Genomic DNA, 21,427 nt, shown 5'->3' on the forward strand with positions numbered 1-21,427 from the left:
GTCAAAATGCTGACTCCTGAGCTGATGGGGGGGAGAGAAGACACGGGACACAGGAACCTTTTAAAAAACATTTTATTGTTTTATAACATAGAGAGGGGTAAATTACACAGCACAAGCACTGTTCTATCTAAAGGCTCAAGATATATATATATATCATATATTTTTTTTATTTATTTTTTTAGGGTTTCAATCACAATAGGATCGTCATGATGACTGTATTAGAATAAATGTCCATTATTGTCCATACCATAAATAAGACCTCCCCTGGAAAATAAGCCCTATTTTTTTTTTTGCCAAAATATAAGACCGGGTCTTATTTTCAGAGAAACACAGTAGCAATACACTTATTTTAACGCCTAAGCCTATTTCTGACATTTTGTTGCTTTACAAGTTTAAATCTGTATTTTTTTGCTAGGAAAAAAAAAAAAAAAAAAAATATATATATATATATAATGAGATGGATATGGATATCTATATTAATATATAGGTAGACATCTATTTTAGCAGAGACCCTAGAGAATAAAATAGCGATCGTTACAATATTTTATGTTACACAGTATTTGCACAGCGGTCTTTTTTTGGGGAAAAAATACCCTTTCATGAACTAAAAAAAAACTGTAAAGCCCAATTTTTTTGTACAATGTGAAAGATGTTACGCTGAGTAAATAGATACCTAACATGTCATGCTTTGAAATTGCGCACACTCATGGAAAGGCGACAAACTACGGTACCTAAAATGCAGTGCTTTAAAAAAAATGTAACGGTTACCAGGTTGGAGTTACAGAGGAGGTCTTTTGCTATAACTATTGCACTCGCTCTAATGATCGCGGTGATACCTCACGTGTGATTGAGCACTGTTTACATATGTGGGCATGACTTACACATGCGTTTTACTTGCTGCGCAAGCTCCCGGTGATGGAGGTGCTTAGAATTTTTTTTATTTTTTTTCTTATTTATTTTCTTTTTTTTTTTCTCTTTTTACATTGTCACTTTAAAAATAAAAAAATCTGATCACTTTTATTGCTGTCACAATGTGAACATCCCTTGTGACAGTAATAGGTGGTGACAGGTCCTCTTTATGGAGGGATCTGGGGTCTAACCCCCCAATCCCTCCTTTGTACTTCAAAGTATTCAGATCTACAAAACCGCGATTCTGAATACTGTGATCTTTTTTTAAATCGATGCCATTGGCAGCCAAGTAAATTGGAAATGATTTAGTGATGTCACTTCTGTGTGTTTACATAGTAGACTGTAATAAAACCATTCTTGTCTTCATTCCAGTCTCTCTAGCCGGCGGAAGTACCGGATCGTGGATCGGGTCTCCCGGTGGGACATGAGGCTCGGGAAGAGCGGCGGCAGGAGTGGAGGGGGGGGTTGCTTTTTGGGATAACAGCCAAGCGGCTATAAGCTGCATCAGTTGTTACCACTAAAGAGCCAACCGCCCGCTCTGCAAAACGGTTCCGGGGTGATGCCTTGGTATAACCCTTTCAAGCCGAGGCCGCATATGTGTGTATGGTCGACGCTAAGGCCCCTTTCACACTCGGGCGGTGCGACCATCGGCGGTAAAGCGCCGCTATTTTTAGCGGCGCTTTACCGTCGTTTTAGCGGACGCTAGCAGGGTGGTTTTAACCCCCGCTGGCGGCCGAAAAAGAGTTAAAACCGCCGGCAAAGCGCCGCGCTGTCCCATTGATTTCAATGGGTAGGAGCGGTGAATACACCGCTCCTTCACCGCTCCAAAGATGCGGCTAGCAGGACTTTTTTCACCGTCCTGCCAGCGCACCGCTTCAGTGAGAAAGCCCTCCGGCTTTCACACTGGAGTGAAAGGGGCCGGTTTTTAAAGGCGCTACACAGGCGCTATTTTTAGCGCTGTAACACCTGAAAACCGCCCCAGTGTGAAAGGGGCCTAAGGGGTTAAAGTCTGCAGAGATAAAAGCATGTTTTGCAGTTTTCAAGGTGTGCGGCTTTATCAGTTTTCTGCCTTTTAAACCTGTTATAATAAACCACTAGCGAGCATCGGGAAGGCAGGCGCCTGTAGGAGAAGATGCATAACTTCATAGGTCTGCTTGGGCACCTAGGAATGTGTAAAGTCATGCATGTTCCCAAATGGAGGAATGGATATTTTTTTCTATATAAACTTGATTTTTATTGTAAACCTGTATGCTATGCGGAAGACCCTGGCCGAAACGCGTACGTTCAACGCTAAGGGGTTAAAGTCCACAGAGATAAAAGCCCAACCAACAAGTGATACTAAACGGGGAAGTGTTAATTGCAATCATTTATTCACATAAACCATATACACGACCAGGTACGTTGTTTCACGCAGTGATTGGACACAGCGGGAGCCAATAAGCGGGTCTGGCAGCTGTTTGGGGGAATGACAGAACGGTGGCCTGCTATGTAAACAAGGCAGACCGTCGTTCTGTCGCAGAGAAAGAGAGAGATCTTTGATTCCTACCAATAAGCAACACTGATCTCTCTCTTTGTCTAATGTCAGCACCCCCCACACAGTTAGAAAGAACACATAGGGAACACATCTAACCCTTTGATCCACCCCTTGATGTTAACCCCTTCCCTGCCAGTGTCATTTTTACAGTGATCAGTGCATTTTCTTTTAGCACTGATCACTGTATTGGTGTTTACTGGTCCCCAAAAAGTCTCACTTCATGTCCAATTTGTCCGCAACAATATCGCAGGCCCACTAAAAATTGCTGAATGCTGCCATTACTAGTAAATGGTAAAAAAAAAAAGTCCCAAAATCGATCCCATAGTTTGTACCAACCAATCATTATACACTTATTGGGATTTTTTTTACAAGAAATATGTAGCAGAATTCGTATTGGCCTAAATTGACGAAGAGATTTAATTTTTTACATATTTTTATTGGATGTGTTTTATAGCAGAAAGTAAAAAGATTTTGTGTTTTTTTTTTCAAAACTGTTGGCCTTTTTTTGTTTATAGTGCAAAAAATAAAAACCTCAGAGGTGATAAAATACCACTAAAAGAAAGCTCTGATTGGGGGGGGGGGGGGGGGGGTTGTGAAGCACATACGCTTTATTTGGGTGCAGCGTCGCACGACCGCACAATTGTCAAAGTGACTCAGTGCTGTTTCGCAAAAAAATGGCCTGGTCATTAACCACTTCAGAAGGATTTTACCCCCTTCCTGACCAGACATTTTTTGTGATTCTGGAATGTGTCGCTTTAGCTGACAATTGCGCGGTCGTGCGATGCTGTACCCAAACAAAATTGACGTCCTTTTTTCCCCACAAAATAGAGCTTTCTTTTGGTGGTATTTGAGCACCTTTTGCGTTTTTTATTTTTTTTGCGCTATAAAAAAAAGAGCGACAATTTTGAAAAAAAAAGCAATATTGTTACCTTTTTTGCTATAATAAATATCCCCCAAAAATATATAAAAAAAAACACATTTCTTCCACAGTTTAGGCCGATATGTATTCTACATATTTTTGGTAAATAAGTGTATATTGATTGGTTTGCGCAAAAGTTATAGCGTCTACAAAATAGGGAATAGATTTGTCATTTTTTATTATACAATTATTATTTTTTTAAACTAGTAATGGCGGTGATCTGCAATTTTTATCAGGACTGCGACATTATGGCGGACACTTTTGACACTATTTCGGGACCATTGTCATTTATACAACAATCAGAGCTACAAATAGCCACTGATTACTGTATAAATGACACTGGCAGGGAAGGGGTTAAACACCAGGGGGCGATCAAGGGGTTAAGTGTGTCCTAGGGAGTGATCCTAACTGGGGGGTGGGCGGTGGGCTCTCTACAACATGACAGAGATCACTGCTCCCGATGACAGGGAGCAGTAGATCTGTCATGTTGCTAGGCAGAATAGGAAAATGCCTTGTTTACATGGACATCTCCCCATTGTGCCTCTCCTCTCTGCAGTCGTGGGCTGCCGGTGAACATCAAGTTTGCGGAACCCGCGGGCACGGTCCCGTGGCGGGCGCGCCTGATAGGCAGCAAATTCAATGGGATGTACAAGTACGCCCATTTGCCTACCTGTGCCATTCTGCTGACATAAATGTGTGTGCTGCGGTCGGCAAGTGGTTAAGGGGGTAAATCCTTCCGGGGCTGAAGTGGTTAAAGGCACAGGGATGCATTGGACACCCAGCTAATAACACAATGGCAGGAAATTTTCCCCTTCCATGCGCTCCTTGCTGTTAAAGTGGGAGTCCGCCGGGACTCCGCGTTTTTTTTTTTTTTTAAAAGCCAGCAGCTACAAATACTGCAGCTGCTGACTTTTAAAATAGTGACACTTACCTGTCCAGCGCGCCCGCGATGTCAGCACCCGAAGCCGATCTCTCGATCATCTCTCGGGTGCTGCCGCCGCCATCTTGGGTATGGGAATCAGGAAGTGGAGCCTTTCGGCTTCATTTCCCGGTTCCCTACTGTGCATGCACGAGTCACGCTGCGCAATAAGGATGGACCCGCTGCCTCTGGGATCTGTGTGTTTCCCAGCATGCAGCGGGGGACTTTCGGAAAGGGGCGTAGATCTACGCCCCTTTCCCCAGAGAGCTATCCCGGAAGTGGGTGCAGATACCTGTACTGTACAGGTACCTGCACCCCCCTCCCCCCTGAAAGGTGCCAATTGTGGCGCCGGAGGGGGGGAGGGTTCCGATGAGCTGAAGGTCCACTTTAGGGTGGACCTCCGCTTTAAGGCCAGTTATTGGTTGGAGCAGTTGCAGTTTGTTTGTACCATTGGTTATTTGGTGGTGGGCACACTGGACACTAAGCCATTGTGCTATTTGCTGGTTATCTAGTGCACCCTGTACCTTTAAGGAGAAGTGGCTCACCTGCGATTATTCTATCCATTATTATATATGTGCTCCTACTATGGAGGCTCTCAAAATGTATAGTTAAGACAGCAAATAATACTGGGGTGTCTCATTGCATTCACTCTAGGTGGCTCAGATAGACCATCATTCACGCTTTTGGTCCTCAAGGATTGGGTTTTCTCATTCCTGCCAACGTGCACTCTACTAGATCTTTTGAATACCAGATCTGGCCTTTCACACACTCTCTACATTCTACCAAATAAATGCTTCAGTATATATGCCAGTTTCAGGCATCATATCCTTGGGTCAGCTCTTGTGTTGCAGCCAGTCTCAGGTTCTCATTTTTTTTTCTTGGACACTGCTTCTGAATACCATAAGATTTCATGTATCCATCAATATGTGATAAAAAAAAAAGTAGGATTGTTGTACTAACTGTAAAATCTTTTTCTTGGAGAGTCACAAGTTTTTACTACAAAACTGATGCATGCTGTTGTAGTATTGAGGGTTATCCTGGGCTGGCCTACACTTTTTTTCTTGTTTGGCCAGCCTTCAATCCTCCTGTATAACCTGATGGTTTAGGACTTCCTGTGCCTCCTCAATGTTCTCCAAGAGAAGGTTTTTACAGTGAGTACAAAAATCCTATTTTTACCAGTATTACAGTGAGTACAAAAATCCTATTTTTTTTTTATTTTTTTTACACTTTCTAACAAAGAGAGACCATTTCAGACATGATTAAGGTAACAAATTTTGCTGTGTTTTTGTTTTCTCAGAATAATCCCTGATGTCGGCGACATCAAGATAAAACGGGACAAAATCAGCAGGCAGGACGTGAGCTTTACTAAGAAGGTAAGTCCTAAACCCCTAAGTCCAGTCTATATCTCCCGAAAATGGCTTTTGCCAGAGATCCTGATGTATATCTTCAGTCAGTGTTGTGGATTTGTCTTCATTTGGGAAGCAGTGCGTCAACTGAAGGCAATTCAATTCAACCAACCTTTGTTTAGGTCGCCACCTTATGTACTACTCTCTATCCAATAGCAGGCAGCCTTGATCTGGCGCTAAAAACTTTTAGCCATTGAATCAGGCTCCACCTTCCACTCTTCATTCTTCAACAATCACAAACCCTCCAAATACACCGTTTCTCCCAAGTGTTCTGTGCTGAGCAACTCCTAAGATTTATACTTCTCAAGGGCTGCTGTGCGGAAGCACATGTCTATATTTAAACTCTAACCACCGGGTTTGCTTTTATCATTTGTATGTGTGTATGTTTTGTGTTTTTTTTGTTTTTTTTTTTCCAATTTTGGAAGGTTTCGATAGGTCTGCATGGATGTTATTCCATACATTTTAAATTTATTTTTTCAATATACTTTTTCTATTATACTGCCTGGTCACTATTTTGCCTACGTTACAGTCTGTACTCTACAGCTGTTCTTTTTCTTTTTATTGGTTCCTTGTTTTGGCATAGACCACACCAAACTTGGTGAGTCAGTGAATACTTAACCCTCCCATATTCTTGGGACTAACCCACCCACCATTTATATTTCTTAAAACATAAAGATTGCAGCTATAGGTACTGTGAGGGTAAGTTAAAGTTGATCAATATATCTGGTATCTGGCTTTGTTCCTCGGTCTGTTCCAGCCCAGATAGCCTCTTGCTTGTATACTTTCCCCTGAAGTATTGGCTTACCAAGCTGTGGCCTGGACACTGAACCCACCTAGAGACAAATTTTGACCTTGGGGGGCCTGGGGCACTTCATATTTGGGGGGCTCCTTATATACAGAGTTGGTTTACATTCTCAGTGACAGTCGCACATTTTTAAAATGAATGACACAACGGGGGTTATTAACGAAAGGCAAATCCAGTTTGCACCGCAAGTGCACTTGAAAGTGCAGCCGCTCTAAATCTGAGGGGTAGATCTGAAATGAGTGGAAGCTCTGCTGATTTTATCATCCAACCATGTGCAAGCTAAAATGCTGTTTTTTATTTTCCTTGCATGTCTCCCTCGGATCTACAGCGACTTTACTTCCGAGTGCACTTTCGCTGCACTTGAAGTGCAAAGTGGATTTTCTTTTAGTAAATAACCTCCAATGTCTGCTATTCCCCCACTATAGCAAATTGGATAATGCTTTGCTGGGTGGGGTTTTTCTCCTTCCTCTGGATCAACTGTGGGCAATAGGATTGTGTATATGGGATTGTATTTGTATTTTTTTTTTTTTTTTTTTGGTTGAACTAGATAGACTTGTGTCTTTTTTTTTTTTTTTCAACCTGTCTAACTATGTAACTACAGTGCCTTGCAAAAGTTTTCACCCCCTTGGCATTTTTTGTGTTTTGTTGCCTCACAACCTGGAATTAACCTGGATTGCTTGAGGATTTGCGTCATTTAATTCAGAGAACATGCTCACAGCTTTGAAGAATTTATTTATTTTTTTAATTGTGAAGCAAACAACAAATAGGACAAAATAACAGAAAAAGTCAGTGTGCATAACTATTCACTATAGAGACACCTTTTGCGCCTATCACAGCTCCAAGTCGCTTTGGATAAGTCTCTGAGCTTGCCACATCTTACCACTGGGATTTGTGCCCATTCCTCCTTGCAATACTGCTCCAGCTGCTTCAAGTTGGATGGTTTGCACTTGTGAACAGCAATCTTTTGTCTGATCACAGATTTTCTATTGGATTGGGGTCTGGGCTTTGACTAGACCATTCCAACACATTTACATGTTTCCCCTTAAACCACTCAAGTGTTGCTTTAGCAGTGTGTTTGGGGTCATTGTCCTGCTGGAAGGTGAACCTCCATCCTAGCCTCAAATCACACACAGAGTGCTACAGATTTTGCTCGAGAATATCTCTGTATTTAGCACCATCCATCTTTCCCTCAACTCTGACCAGTTTCCCAGTCCCGACTGCTGAAAAACATCCCCACAGCATGATGCTGCCACCACCATGTTTCACTGTGGGGATGGTGTTTTTTGGGTGATGTGATGTGTTGGGTTTGCACCAGACATAGTGTTTTCCTTGATGGTCAAAATGTTCAATTTTAGTCTCCTCAGACCAGAGCACCTTCCTCCATACATTTTGGGAGTCTCCCACATGCCTTTTCGCAAACTCAAAACGTGCTGAAAGTAATGTCTTTCTTCTGGCCACTCTGCCATAAAGCCCAACTCTACGGAGCGTACGGCTTATTGTCATCCTATGTACAGATACTCCAGTCTGTGCTGTGGAACTCTGCAGCTCCTCCAGAGTTACCTTAGGTCTCTGTGCTGCCTCTCTGATTAATGCCCTCCTTGCCGAGTCCGTGAGTTTTGGCATGTGGCCGTCTCTTGGCAGGTTTGCTGTTGTGCCATGTTCTTTCCATTTGGTTATGATAGATTTGATGGTGCTCCTAGGGATCATTAAAGATATGGATATTTTTTTTATAACCTAACCCTGACTTGTACTTCTCAACAACATTGTCCCTTACTTGTTTGGAGAGTTCCTTTGTCTTCATGGCAGTGTTTGGTTAGTGGTGCCTCTTGCTTAGGTGTTGCAGCCTCTGGGGCCTTTCAAAAAGGTGTGTCTATGTAATGACAGATCATGTGACACTTAGATTGCACACAGGTGGACATCATTTCACTAATTATGTGACTTCTGAAGGTAATTAGTTACACCAGAGCTTTTTATGGGCTTCATAACAAAGGGAGTGAATACATATGCACATGCCAATTAGCAGTTTATTTCTGAAAAATAGTTTTATGTATATATTTTTCTAATTTTACTTAGACTATTGTGTTCTGATCTATCGCATATAATTCAGATAAAAAAAAAAACATTAAACTAAAGGCTGTAATGTAACAAAATAGGTAAAAAGCCAAGGGGGGTGAATACTTTGCAAGGCACTGTATGTAACTATGTCTGAGTTCACACATGCCCACACAAACGCAGTCCTAGTGCTCTGTGTGGTTTGATTGAACCGCCAAAATTCATTTTTGAAAAACGTTTCAATATATCAGGCAGAGTTTTGCAGATGATGGCCAGAAAAATATTACTTCCCAAGATACATTTATTGTGAGAGAGTATGCTTTTTTTTATTATACATTTTATATAATTGTATTATTTTTTATTATTTTAAATATGATTATTTTTTATATTGTTTTAGCCCCTTTTTTTTCCCCTTGTAAAACCAGCCCTGGACCCACCCGGTGTCCATTTCAAACCCTGCCCTTGCACTACTCTATTTTCTCAGGAGAGGGAGCACTGACTGATTGGAGATGACTGACCACTGACTGATCAGGCAAAACGTACATGTCTCACACATGTTAAAACACCTTTCACTGCTTAAACATTCTCTTCCCCTGTCAACTGTCTGACAGAGACTCTTTACCGCGTGATCAGCCGTGTCCAATCAGAGGAAGAGGCGCTGATAGGCTTTTCCTCACTCATGTCTAACAGACGTGAGTAGAGAAGAGCTGATCGGCTGCTCTCCTGATGGGGGGTCTGTGCTGATGCCGCCAGGACCACCAAGGATGGCCACCACACTGGACCACCAGGTATGCCACCCTAGACCACCAGGGAAATGCCAATCAGTGCCCAGGCAGCTGCCAACCAGTGTCAAAGAAAAATGCCTGCTAGTACCACCAGTGATGCCTGTCAGTTAAATCTATCAGTGCCACCTTTCAGTGCCACCCATAAGTGCCCATCAGTGCCACCTCATCGGTACCAGCTTATCGGTGCCCATCGGTGAAGGAGAAAGCGTTATTTACAAGATTTTATAACAAAAACAAAGAAAAACTTTTTTTTTTCAAACTGTTCAGTCTTTTTTTTTTATTTGTTTAGCAAAAAATAAACGCAGAGGTGATCAAATATTACCAAAAGAAAGCTCTATTTGTGGGAACAAAATGATAAAAATTTAGTGTAGCATGATCACGCAATTGTCATTTAAAAAGTGACAGCGCTGAAAATTGACCTGGGCAGGAAGGGGGGAAAGTGCCCGGTATTGAAGTGGTTAAACTCAAAACCAAAAAGGATGCGATTTTCTTATAACCTTGGTGTTATTGTAAGATTATACTTCAAAAAATACACTAATCAAGCAACAATAAACTTTTCAGCTCACCTCCTCAGTTATCAGTGGAAGATTAATGATTCGGAGTACGAAGGTTATCTTTGTGAGGTCCCATCTGTGCAGTAAAGTTGATTAATATGCAAATAAAAGCATGCTATATATTTAAAGGGTTTTGGCTTGTAGCGTTATCCAGTCCCCTCTTGAAATGTTTGACAATTACAAGGGAAAGGCATTAGTTCTTGCAGGTTACAGGTCCTCATGCTATCAGGAACTGTGGCTAGGAATCCTACCTAGTGTGTTTTTTTTTTTTTTTTTTTTTTTTTTTTTTTTTTCCATAAATCTGCATATTGATGAATGCAGAATCTCAAAATCTCTGTGTGTCACCAACTTCCCTTTGAGAGTCCACTAAAACATTTATCATTATCATTAAAGACTAAATTAAAAAATATACAGTATATAAAAAATAAATCAACATTTTTTTCAGCTAAAAAAAAAAAATGTACGTTTATTATAATCATTTTTTTTTTTTCCTAAGGAGCACGCAGAGCAGTGTACCTGCAATCTGCAGATCGCGAGTGCAATCTCAGGCTCCTTAGACTCTCAGGATAGCTGCCTGCCTGTACATTGGGAATCAATGAACTTCCAGGGCGCTCACCAGCATACTCATAGTTCATCAGGAACTTCAAGCCGGCAGTACAGTACTTGTAGTCTATCCATTTACAGTAAACTGTGAATGAATGATGTGGCCATAACGCACAGCAGCGCTGTAGTCAATTTGTGACAGCGGGTTCAGGGAGAGGATCCCACAGGGAGGGGGGGAATCGGCAGCGCAGGGTGCAGATGCTGGAACATTTTGCCATCTCTGAATGCATAACACATCGAATCTTGAAGCAGATGAGCTACAGCAGCAGAAATCCGTATCGGGGCACCACTCCTTTCAGCTAAGAACAGGAAACTGAGGCAACAATTTGCAGAGGCTCACCAAAACAATAGAAGATTGGAAAGAACATTGCCTGGTCTGAGTCATCTCAATTTTAGCTGCGAAATTCAGATGGTGGGGTCAGAATTTGGCGTAAACAACATGAAAGCATGGATCCATCCTGCCTTGTATCAAAGGTTCAGGCTGGTGGTGGGGGTGTAATGGTGTGGGGGATTTTTTTTGGCACACTTTTTGGGCCCCTTAGTACCAATTGAGCATCATTTATAAACCACGGCCTACCTGAGTATTGTTGCTGACCATGTCCATCCCTTTATGACTACAGTGTCCCCATCTTCTGATGGCTCCTTCCAGCAGGATAATGCACCATGTCACAAAGCTCCAATCATCTCACCACTGGACAATGAGGTCACTGTCCTCCAATGGTCTCCACACTCACCACATCTCATCCAATAGAGCACCTTTGGGATGTGGTAGAACGGGAGGTTCTCATCATGGATGTGCAGCCAACAAATCTGCAGCAACTGTGTGATGGTGATATGTCACTGTGGACCAAAATCTTTGAGCAATGTTTCCAACACCTTGGTGAATCTATGCTACGAAGAATGAAGGCAAAAGGGGGTCCAACCCGGTACTAGAAGGTGTACCTTAAAAAAAGAAGAAAAAAAGGGGGGGGCGGTGAGTGTATATTTCAACAGTCTTTTAAAAAGCAGGATTTTTATTAATATGGCTTGCCAAATAAAAAAAAAATCCTGAGTGTACTTAGGGCATCATATGACGTCCTTGACTTTGTGCGGCGATATCTGAATGATGGGTGCAGCTAAAGGCATCATTCAGATATCATTATTTGCAGCCGGCGATTCTGTGCACGATAAGAATGATCATAGCGGCATTTCCACCGCTTGATCGTTCTTATAGGCAACGGGAAAGGACGTTTCCCCCCACCCCCCCTCCCGCTGCCATCCGGTGCTTCTCCGGGCTCTCCTATGCCATCGGGGGCCCAGAGAAAGAATCAGCAGGCACCAAATGATGACCATAGAGATTTCTGGTGACCAGATGGTCACCCGTCATCTCTATGACCGTCAGAGGCCCGGGCGTGATGTCATAACCCAGAAGTAAACAAAGCCGCTGTCAGCATGAGATTGTGAATTTTTTTTCTCTCGATCTCATGCTTTACATTACTTTTATTCCTATTACAAGGAATCATAAAAAAAATGTAAAAATAAAAAAATTTAAGCGGACCTCCACCCTCAAGTGGAAGTTCCGCTCATCGGAACCCTCCCCCCCCTCCGGTGCCACAATTGACACCTTTCAGGGGAGAGGCGGGTGCAGATACCTGTATAATCCAGGTATCTGCACCCACTTCTGGGAATAGCTAGCCGCACAAGATCACACCAAACCCCCCCCCCCCCCCCGTTGGGTTCTGGGAAACACACAGTTCCCAGGACACAGCGGGGACCAGTGTCATTGCGCTGCACGACTCGCGCATGCGCAGCAGGGAACCAAGCAGTGAAGCCGCAACACTTCACTTCCTGATTCCCTGACAGAGGATGGCCGCGGGGGCAGCCAAGAGACGAGCAATTGCTTGTCATCTGCTGCCATCGCTGGACCCTGGAACAGGTAAGTATCCATTTATTAAAAGTCAGCAGCTGAAGTATTTGTAGCTGCTGACTTTTAATATTTTTTTTTGCAGGTGGCACTCTTTAAGTAAAATTAAAATTAAATATATTTTTTTTAAAACTGCCCTGTCCTGGTAGCTCGCATTCAGAAGCAAACACACATGTAAGTCCCTCCCACATATGTAAACGCTGTTCAAACCACACGTGAGGTATCGCCGTGAGCGTTAGAGCTAGACCTCCTCTGTAACTCTAAACTGGTAACCTGTAAACATTTTCAAAGCGTCACCTATGGAGATCTTTAAGTACTGAAGTTTGACGCCATTCCATGAGTGTGCACAATTTTAAAGCGTGACATGTTAGGTATCTATTTACTCGGCGTAGCATCATCTTTCACATTATACAAAAAATTGGGTTAACTTTGCTGTTTTGTTATTTTTTAATTCATGAAACCTCCCCCCCCCCCCAAAAAAAAAGGCGTTTGAAAAATTATTGCGCAAATACCATGCAAGATAAAAAGTTGCAAATAACCGCCATTTTATTCCCTGGGGTGTCTGCTAAAAATTATTATTATACATGATTTATATAGCGCCAACAGTTTTACGCAGCACTTTACAATGTATAGGGGGGACAACACAATTACAGTACAGGAGGGCCCGGCTCGTAGAGTTTACATTCTAAAGGGAGGGGGTCGTGGTAAAAAAAACATATATAATGTTTGAGGGCTCTGAGTAATTTTCTAGCAAAAAAAATGATGATTTTTACATGTAGGAGAGAAGTGCCAGAATAGGCCCGGAAGTGGTAAAAAAAAAAAAAAAATACAAACTTTTTAGGTATGCAAGTTATACTCAACCAACGTACAGCAACACTGCCAAATGTGACCCAATCAGCTAGGCTTTAACCGCTTAAGGACCGCCTCACGCCGATGTACGTCGGCAGAATGGCACGGTTGGGCACAATCACGTACCTGTACGTGGCTCTTTAAGTGCCCAGCCGTGGGTCGCAAGCGTGCCGCTGGCAGCGCACTCAAGACCCAGCCCTGAGCTCCGTTCGCCGCCGGTGTCCCGTGGAGCCGTTCGCCGCCGGTGCCCCGCGATCGAGTCACAGGGCTGAAGAACGAGGAGAGGTCTGTGTAAACAAACCTCTCCTTGTGCTTCCTACTGAGCCTGTCACTGATCGTCTGTTCCCTGTTATAGGGAAAGACAATCAGTGACGTCAGATGCCAGGCCACGCCCCCTACAGTTAACCACTACACTGCCCCCTAGTGGTTAACCCCTTCACTGCCAGTGACATTTTTACAGGAATCAGTGCATTTTTAATTGCACTGATTGCTGTATTAATGCCAATGGTCCCAAAAATGTCAAAATTGTCCGATGTGTCCGCAATAATGTCGCAGTCACAATAAAAATCGCTGATCGCCGCCATTACTAGTAAAAAAAAAAATTATTAATAAAAATGCCATAAAACTATCCCCTATTTTGTAGACGCTATAACTTTTGCGCAAACCAATCAATAATTGCGATTTTTTTTTTTTTTAACAAAAATATGTAGAAGAATACGTATCGGCCTAAACTGGGGGGAAAATTTTTTTTTCTTATATTTTTGGGGGATATTTTTTATAGCAAAATGTAAAAAATATATATTTTTTCAAAATTGTCGATTTTTGTTTATAGCGCAAAAAATAAAAATCACAGAGGTGATCAAATACCACCAAAAGAAAGCTCTATTTGTGGGGAAAAAAAGGACGCCAATTTTGTGTCGGAGCCACGTCGCACGACCGCGCAATTGTCAGTTAAAGCAACGCAGTGCCGAATCGCAAAAAGGGGCTTGGTCCTTTAGCTGGAAAATGGTCCAGGGCTTAAGTGGTTAAAGGGGTTGTAAAGGTAAATGTTTTTCACCTTAATGCATTCTATGCATTAAGGTGAAAAAACATCTGACAGTGCCGGCTCCCCCAGCCCCCCCGTTTTACTTACCTGACACCTCGAAAATCCCGCGCTCGCCCCCGCCGTCCTCTTCGCCGCTCAGCCTGGCCGCTGATTGGCTGGAGTGGATGGATTGAAAGCAGCGCAGCCATTGGCTCGCGCTGCTGTCAATCACATCCAATGACGCAGCGCGCCGGGGGCAGGGCCTTGTGATACAGCTGTATCACGGGAGCGCGCCCGCAGGTGCTTCTCACCAATGCGAGGGAGCTCGCATGAATGTGAGAAGCACCTGCGGGAGGAAGCCGAGAGAGCCGCCGAGGGACCCCAGAAGAGCAGGTTCGGGGCCACTCTATGCAAAACGAGCTGCACAGTGGAGGTAAGTATGACATGTTAGTTATTTTAAAAAAATAAAAAATTTTGCTTTACAATCCCTTTAATGTCCTCTAGTCATGAAAAGTTTTAAAGCCAGTCAACTAATCTTCTTGACTGTAATATAGAAAAGCATATTTGACTCTCGATGAAGTCCAAATGTTATTAGGATGTCCTTTTAAGTCATCTCAATGTGAAATTGGCCAGAGAGCTGAAAGCCACAGGAAGACGTCTTACATCTGTTACTCTGAATCATTGACAAATGAATGTCATTCTGAATACACATCATTCAGGTCAACAGGGCTTGAAGGCTTTTCCCTCTGCAATATGACCGAATCCTCTCTCTCTCTCTCCTGGAGTCACCTGCACAACTTCATTTTTATAGCCTCTTCTATGTTATTAAATAATAAAGTATATTTGCCCTTTAAACCAATTGGCACTGAGCAGTTCACAAATTAAAAAATGTCAACAATTTTTTCTTTTAAGAAAAGTTGGACATTTTTTGTAAAATGTATTTCTACATTTATAAATGTAGTTCCTATTTAATAAAACTAGAAATGTTAGACCTATTGGGTTGACCTTGAGCGGTCCTTTGGAGCCCCCCCAATACTCAGACACACTAGTCCTTGTGACAAACCTCAGATTGGGAAGGTCGGTAATCTGGGCCAGCAGTCATGTCAGAAATAACGACCTCTTTTTTTCTATAAATGACGAGTGATTTAAAAAAAAATATAGGGCTATCAATCTACCCATTAGTAAAGGAGTAGGACAGCACATCACAGATTTTATTTATTCATGCCTTTAAAGCCCATTATTACTTTCTTCTCTCTGCGTCTCATATTTATTCCCTAAAATTCTTTTCTCATAAAATGCCTATTTACGCTGCAAATTGATTGAAGTCTGGTTTTCCATTACATTGCATACGATTGCCCTTTCCTGCTATTGAATTTTAAGGCCAGTTCTTATAATCTTCTTGGTAAATATTTTATTTATTTAGTTTTTGCTTTTGTGCTTTTTATTTTTTAAATTTTTTTTCTTTAGTTCATAAAAACTCCAAATAAGCATGTGAATGTGATCTCCACAAACTGATGACTGCAAAAAAATAATGTACGTTATAGGGGTTGTAAAGGTTCGTGTTTTTTCACCTGAATGCATCCTATGCATTCAGGTGAAAAAACACCCGTCAGTGACCGGCCCCCCGTTTTACTTACCTGACCCCTCCAACTTGTCCCATGGATTAACACGCTGCCTTGCTACCCAGGATTCTCGGCTGTTAATTGGATAGATTGATAGCAACGCAGCCATTGGCTCCTACCTCTGTCAATGAAATCCAATGACGCGCCTGCTGGGGGTCGGGGCCGAGTCCTGCATTCGGTGTCTATGGACACTAAATGCTGGACTTGGGAGCGTGCCCGCAAGGTAACCCCCAGGGAGAGCGCTTCTCCTAGGGGGTTATCTGATACAAGGAGGAGCCGAGAGAGCCACCGAAGGACCCCAGAAGACGAGGTTCGGGGCCACTCTGTACAAAAGGAGCTGCACAGTGGAGGTAATTATGATAGGTTTGTTATGTGTAAAATAAAAATAAATTACCTTTAGTGTCACTTTAAAGAGGAAGTAAACCCTGATGGGTTTACTTCCTCTTTGATTCCCTGCAAAGGTAAAGCATAATGGACTACTATGCATCGCATAATAGTCCATTATGTGTCACTTACCTGACACAGGAGCCAGCGATGTCACCGCTGTCCCCTGTAGTTCCGAGCGTCCATCTTCTTGGTGGGTCTCCGGCGCTATGATTCGCCGGAGCAGCGATGACGTCACTCCCGCACATGCGCACGGGAGCCGACACTCGCGGCATATCGCCGCGATCTGCGGCTTGCCCAGTGCGCCTGCGCACGCTGTCTATGGCGCATGCGCCGTAGACAGCGGTGGCTGTCTTCAGGTAAATATCTCCTAAACCGTATAGGTTTAGGAGATATTTCTTGGACCTACAGGTAAGCCTTAATCTAGGCTTACCTGTAGGTCAAAGTGGTTTGTAAGGGTTTACAACCACTGTAAAGTCATACTAAACACACACTGTTTAATTTACATTTTCTCCTCTTTCTGTATGTGAGTGATAGCGCTGTAATTATTGTCATAGAAAAGAAAACATCGAATTACCTATTTTCCTAATTGATATATAGCTGTCCTGTGACTGAGCTCTTTCCCAGCCTGTCTGTAGGGAAACAGTGGCAGGAGGAGCTTCTAGTTCACATGTTTAGAAAAAAAAACAGCCTTTGGGATACAGAGTAAAAATTTATTATGTCAATAAACTTTAAATTTTTTCATACAAATATATATATATATATATATTTAAAATTACATTTTTCTTTATTTTTGGCAATGGACGGACTTCTGCCAGTCATAGGCTGTGTCACGCCAATCCAGCCTGTTTCTTAGAATAAGAGGGGGGTGAAGCCTCCATCAAGATGTAATATCCCACCCCCATTGTGTAGAGCTGTTTAGTGCAGTGTTTCTCAACCTTTTTTCAGTAAAGGCAGCCTTTAACTACCGGACCACCACACGCCGATATACGACGGCAGCTTGAAGAGGGATATCTTTGTTATGACAACAGCTAGCTGCCATAACCCCCATATCCCATTCTTCAGCGGGCAGCCCGGTTTCCGATAATGGTGATCTCTGCGGCGGATTCTCAGCGAAATCACTTTTAATGGCTGCGGGAGAGGGGCCCTTCCTCCCGCCGCTCTCCGGTGCCCTTCTCCATACCAATGCAGGGCGGAAGCGACGTCAAAATGTTACTTCCACCCATAGCTCTTAAAGGGCCATTTTTTGTAAAAAAAAATTCAAATGACAAATTTTTTCTTTCATTTTTTTTTTTTTTTATTGCATTTTTGTGTAAATATGAGATCTGTGGACTTTTTGACCCCATATCTCATATTTAAGAGGTCCTGTCATGCTTTTTTTCCTATTAAAAGGGATGTTTACATCCCTTGTAATAGGAATAAAAGTGACACAATTAATTTTTTTAAAGAACAGTGTAAAGATAAAATAAGAAAAAAAAATGTAAGCACGCCCCTCCCACCGAGCTCACGAGCAGAAAGGACCGCATACGTGAGCAGCGCCCGCATATGAAAACTGTGTTCAAACCATACATGTGAGGTATCACCACGATTCGTAGAGTGAGAGAAATAATTCTAGCCCTAGACCTCCTCTGTAAATCAAAACACCCAACCTGTAGAATTTTTTAACCGTCGCCTATGGAGATTTTTTAAGGGTAAAAGTTTGTCGCCATTCCACCAGCGCGCGCAATTTTTAAGCGCGACATGTTTGGTATCAATTTACTCGGTGTAAGATTATCTTTCACAATATAAAAAAAAAAATTGGGCTAACTTTACTGTTGTCTTATTTTTTAATTCAAACAAGTGTATTTTTTCCAAAAAAGACTTGTAAGACTGCTGCGCAAATGCGGTGTGACAAAAAGTATTACAACAACCGCTATTTTATTCTCTAGGGTGTTAGGAAAAAAATGTATAACGTTTGGGGGTTCTATGTAATTTTCTGGCAAAAAAAACAGTTTTTAACTTGTAAACACCAAATCTCAGAAAGAGGCTCGGTCCTTAAGTGGTTAAAATGATGGACAGTCTCAAAGCGCACCCCACTATAAAATGTAAAAAAACGATTCTAATAGTTTTACATAATGCGGCAGCATTGACACATGTGGGACATCCAGCGTTAAAGGTGATTTAGTAATCGAAAGCAAATACACTTTTGCACACTGGTACTGACTAGTATTCCTCTCCCTTAGTTTCTCTCCATCACTCAGCTAATGTGACCCCAGGGCTGACGGAGAGGATCAAATAAGGATGCTGTGCAGGCAATCAACACCCTTCTTATCAACACTGATGACATCACTGGTTGTTGGGATACCGGTGGCTGGAAGGTTGAAATGGTGCACAATAAAAACCTGTGGCTTTGAGTAACTAAAAGGAAGGCTTGATCCATCTGCTGGCTTGTATACATTTTTGGGCAATTATTAGGCATTTTGCCAAGGCACCCCTCAAGGCACCCTGGTTGAAAAGGCTACTCTAGAGGACATGGAGGGGGAGAGAGGGAGTGGGCCATCATTTACCACCTTGTATATGCCCAAATGTGTGACTAATTAATCGTCAAGAATCATTATCGTGATTTTGTTGCGATCTTGACAAGTGTTTCCCGATTCTTTCTATGCAGAGAATTCTCTCTGCTCTGCTGAAGCCACAGCCTTCAAAAGAAAGGAAGAAGCGGGCAGTCTGCCAAGAATCACAACATTCTTTAGCAGTGGAACTTAAGTATAAACATTGTAACAATTTGTCAAAGGAAAAGACTTCAGTGTGTAAATGAGGAAAGTTTAACCACTTAAAGCAGAGGGCCACCCTAAAAAAAAAAATAGCATTAATATTCTTAAAAATTAGATATTTTTTTTTAACTTACCAGAAACCCCTGTTACTAGGCAGTCTTCCTAATCTGCCTCTTCCTATTGCGCTGCGTTTCCTCCTCTTCAGCGAGCGGCCCCGTTGCCATCTGGGACATGTGTGTATCCCCGAACACAACGGGGCCATTCACAAAGCACTGTGTGACTCGCGCATGCACAGTGGGAAATGGGCAGTGAAGCCGCAAGGCTCCACTGCCCGTTTCTCTTCGTTGAGATGACGGCGCCGACAACCGTTCCAATGGACAGATCGGCCTCTGGGGAGGTGCGACATCGCGGGCTCGCTGAACAGGTAAGTGTCCTTATTAAAAGTCAGCAGCTACAGTGTTTGTAGCTGCTGACTTTTAAAAAAGAAACCCGTCACGGCCGGAACGCCCCTTTTAACACTAAACCTTTTTCTGACATTTGTTGGCTTAAACTTTAAAGTTAAAATCTTTTTTCTTTTTTTTTTTGCTAGAAAATTATTTGGAACCCCCCAAACATATATATATATAAAATGGTGGTTGTTGCAATATTTTTTGTCACACTGTATTTGCCCAGCGGTCTTTCAAATGCAATTTATTTGGAAAAAATTACTTTAACGAATTAAAAAAAAAAAATAACCAGTAAAGTTATCCCATTTTTTTTTGTATAATGTGAAATCATCACGATCTTTTTTTTTTTATTCTAAGAAAAAAAATTGTGATTCTCATTTTGGCCAGAATCGTGCAGCTCTACTCTATAGTCACATGGGCTGCTCAGATCTGCTAGAGAAGAAATGCTCAGGGTTGAACACTGAAAACTGAGCTTTGCAAAATCCCTAAGACCCCTTTCACACTAGGGCGTTTTTCGGGCTTTTTCAGGTGCTTTACCATTAAAAAAAGCGCCTGTAAAGCACTTGAAAGAAGCTGCAACTGCAATCCCAATGTAAAAGCCCGAGTGCTTTCACACTGAGATCCCTTTCACACTGGGGCGTTTTTCAGGCACTTTAGCTTTAAAAAAAGCGCCTGTAAAGCTCCTGAAAGAAGCCGCAACTGCAATCCCAATGTAAAAGCCAGAGTGCTTTCACACCGAGGCGCTGCGCTGGAAGGGCGTCAAAACTAAGTCCTGCAAGCAGCTTCTTTGCAGTGCTTTTGGAGCAGTGAATACAACGCTCCTAAAGCACCCCTTCCCATTGAAAGCAATGGGAAGCGCCTGAAAAGCTATTGGCAGCAGCGTTTTGTGGGCGCTTTTAACCCTTTATTTGACCACTAGCAGGGGTTAAAAGCGCCACAATAACGCTTGAAAAACGCTGGTAAAGCGCTGCTAGTTTAAGTGGCGCTTTACGAGTGTTTTTCGGGCGCTGACATTGTGAAAGGGCTCTTAAAGCCCTTGGGCTTTCACATTGCGATTGCAGATGAGGCTTCTTTCAAGCGCTTTACAGGTGCTTTTTTTAACGCTAACGCGCCTGAAAAACGCCCAGTGTGAAAGGGGTCTAACTGCAGTGGGGACATGAACAGTAGGGGGAGATGGAGAGCAACAGGATCAACCAGGTTTTTTGCAGAATACAATAAACGAATCTCTGATTATGAACAGCGTGTAATACACCGTTTATTGATAGTTTTTATAGATGTGAGTTTAATCACACTTTAAAGCAAAAACAAAATAAATGTGTAAAACACTCCCAGTAGTAGTTAAAGAAAGGAAGGAAAACCCAACCCTTTTGGCCTATAAATACGTTTTCAATACTTCTCTTTGCTTGTGAACATAAACGCTGCACAGTTACATACATAGTCACATAGTTGGTAAAGTTGAAAAAAGACACAAGTCCATCAAGTCCAACCTGTGTGTGTGCACTTTTATGTCAGTATTACATTGTATATCCCTGTTTCCTGTCACATCATGGCAGCATACACTCTGAGTTGAATGAGTTAGAGTATTCCGCGCTATCATAAAGGGCATAAACTATCACTAAGGGTAGGTTACAGCAAACCACCGACAGAGATATATACCCTACCCCCAAAAATTATATACAAAAATCAAATAAATGGTGTTGCGCTACCTTCAGAGATTAAACTAAAATAAAGTGCCTAGTGCATAATAATAAATAGGGCTAAATTGCAAAACTAGCAGAGATAGCACCCCCTACTATTCTATAAATATAACAAATTCGTCCTATATCAGATAATTACATAATAGTGCAAAAAAACAGTTCAAAAGATAAAGTACCTTAAGCAAATTAAATCGTAAACAATCCAATAAGTGAATAAAGTGTCCAGTGCTTAAACATAGCAACGAAAGTAAACAAATAATAAA

The 21,427-nt window shown here is 42.2% G+C and overlaps 1 protein-coding gene across 3 annotated transcripts in view; it reads left to right on the forward strand.

Moving 5' to 3' along the window:
- EFR3A (EFR3 homolog A) overlaps positions 1-21,427 on the forward strand; it is a 258,754-nt gene that overhangs the window by 170,552 nt on the left and 66,775 nt on the right. For all 3 annotated transcript variants that reach the window (XM_077493357.1, XM_077493355.1, XM_077493356.1), the window contains one exon: positions 5,579-5,654. In XM_077493357.1, the coding sequence (XP_077349483.1) occupies positions 5,579-5,654 (76 nt within the window). The remainder of the gene's footprint in view (positions 1-5,578; positions 5,655-21,427) is intronic.

The sequence above is a fragment of the Lithobates pipiens genome, unplaced genomic scaffold (assembly GCF_037356315.1).
Source record: "Lithobates pipiens isolate NorthernLeopardFrog02 unplaced genomic scaffold, aLitPip1_a1.2 Scaffold_19, whole genome shotgun sequence".
NCBI classification, from domain to species: Eukaryota; Metazoa; Chordata; class Amphibia; order Anura; family Ranidae; genus Lithobates; species Lithobates pipiens.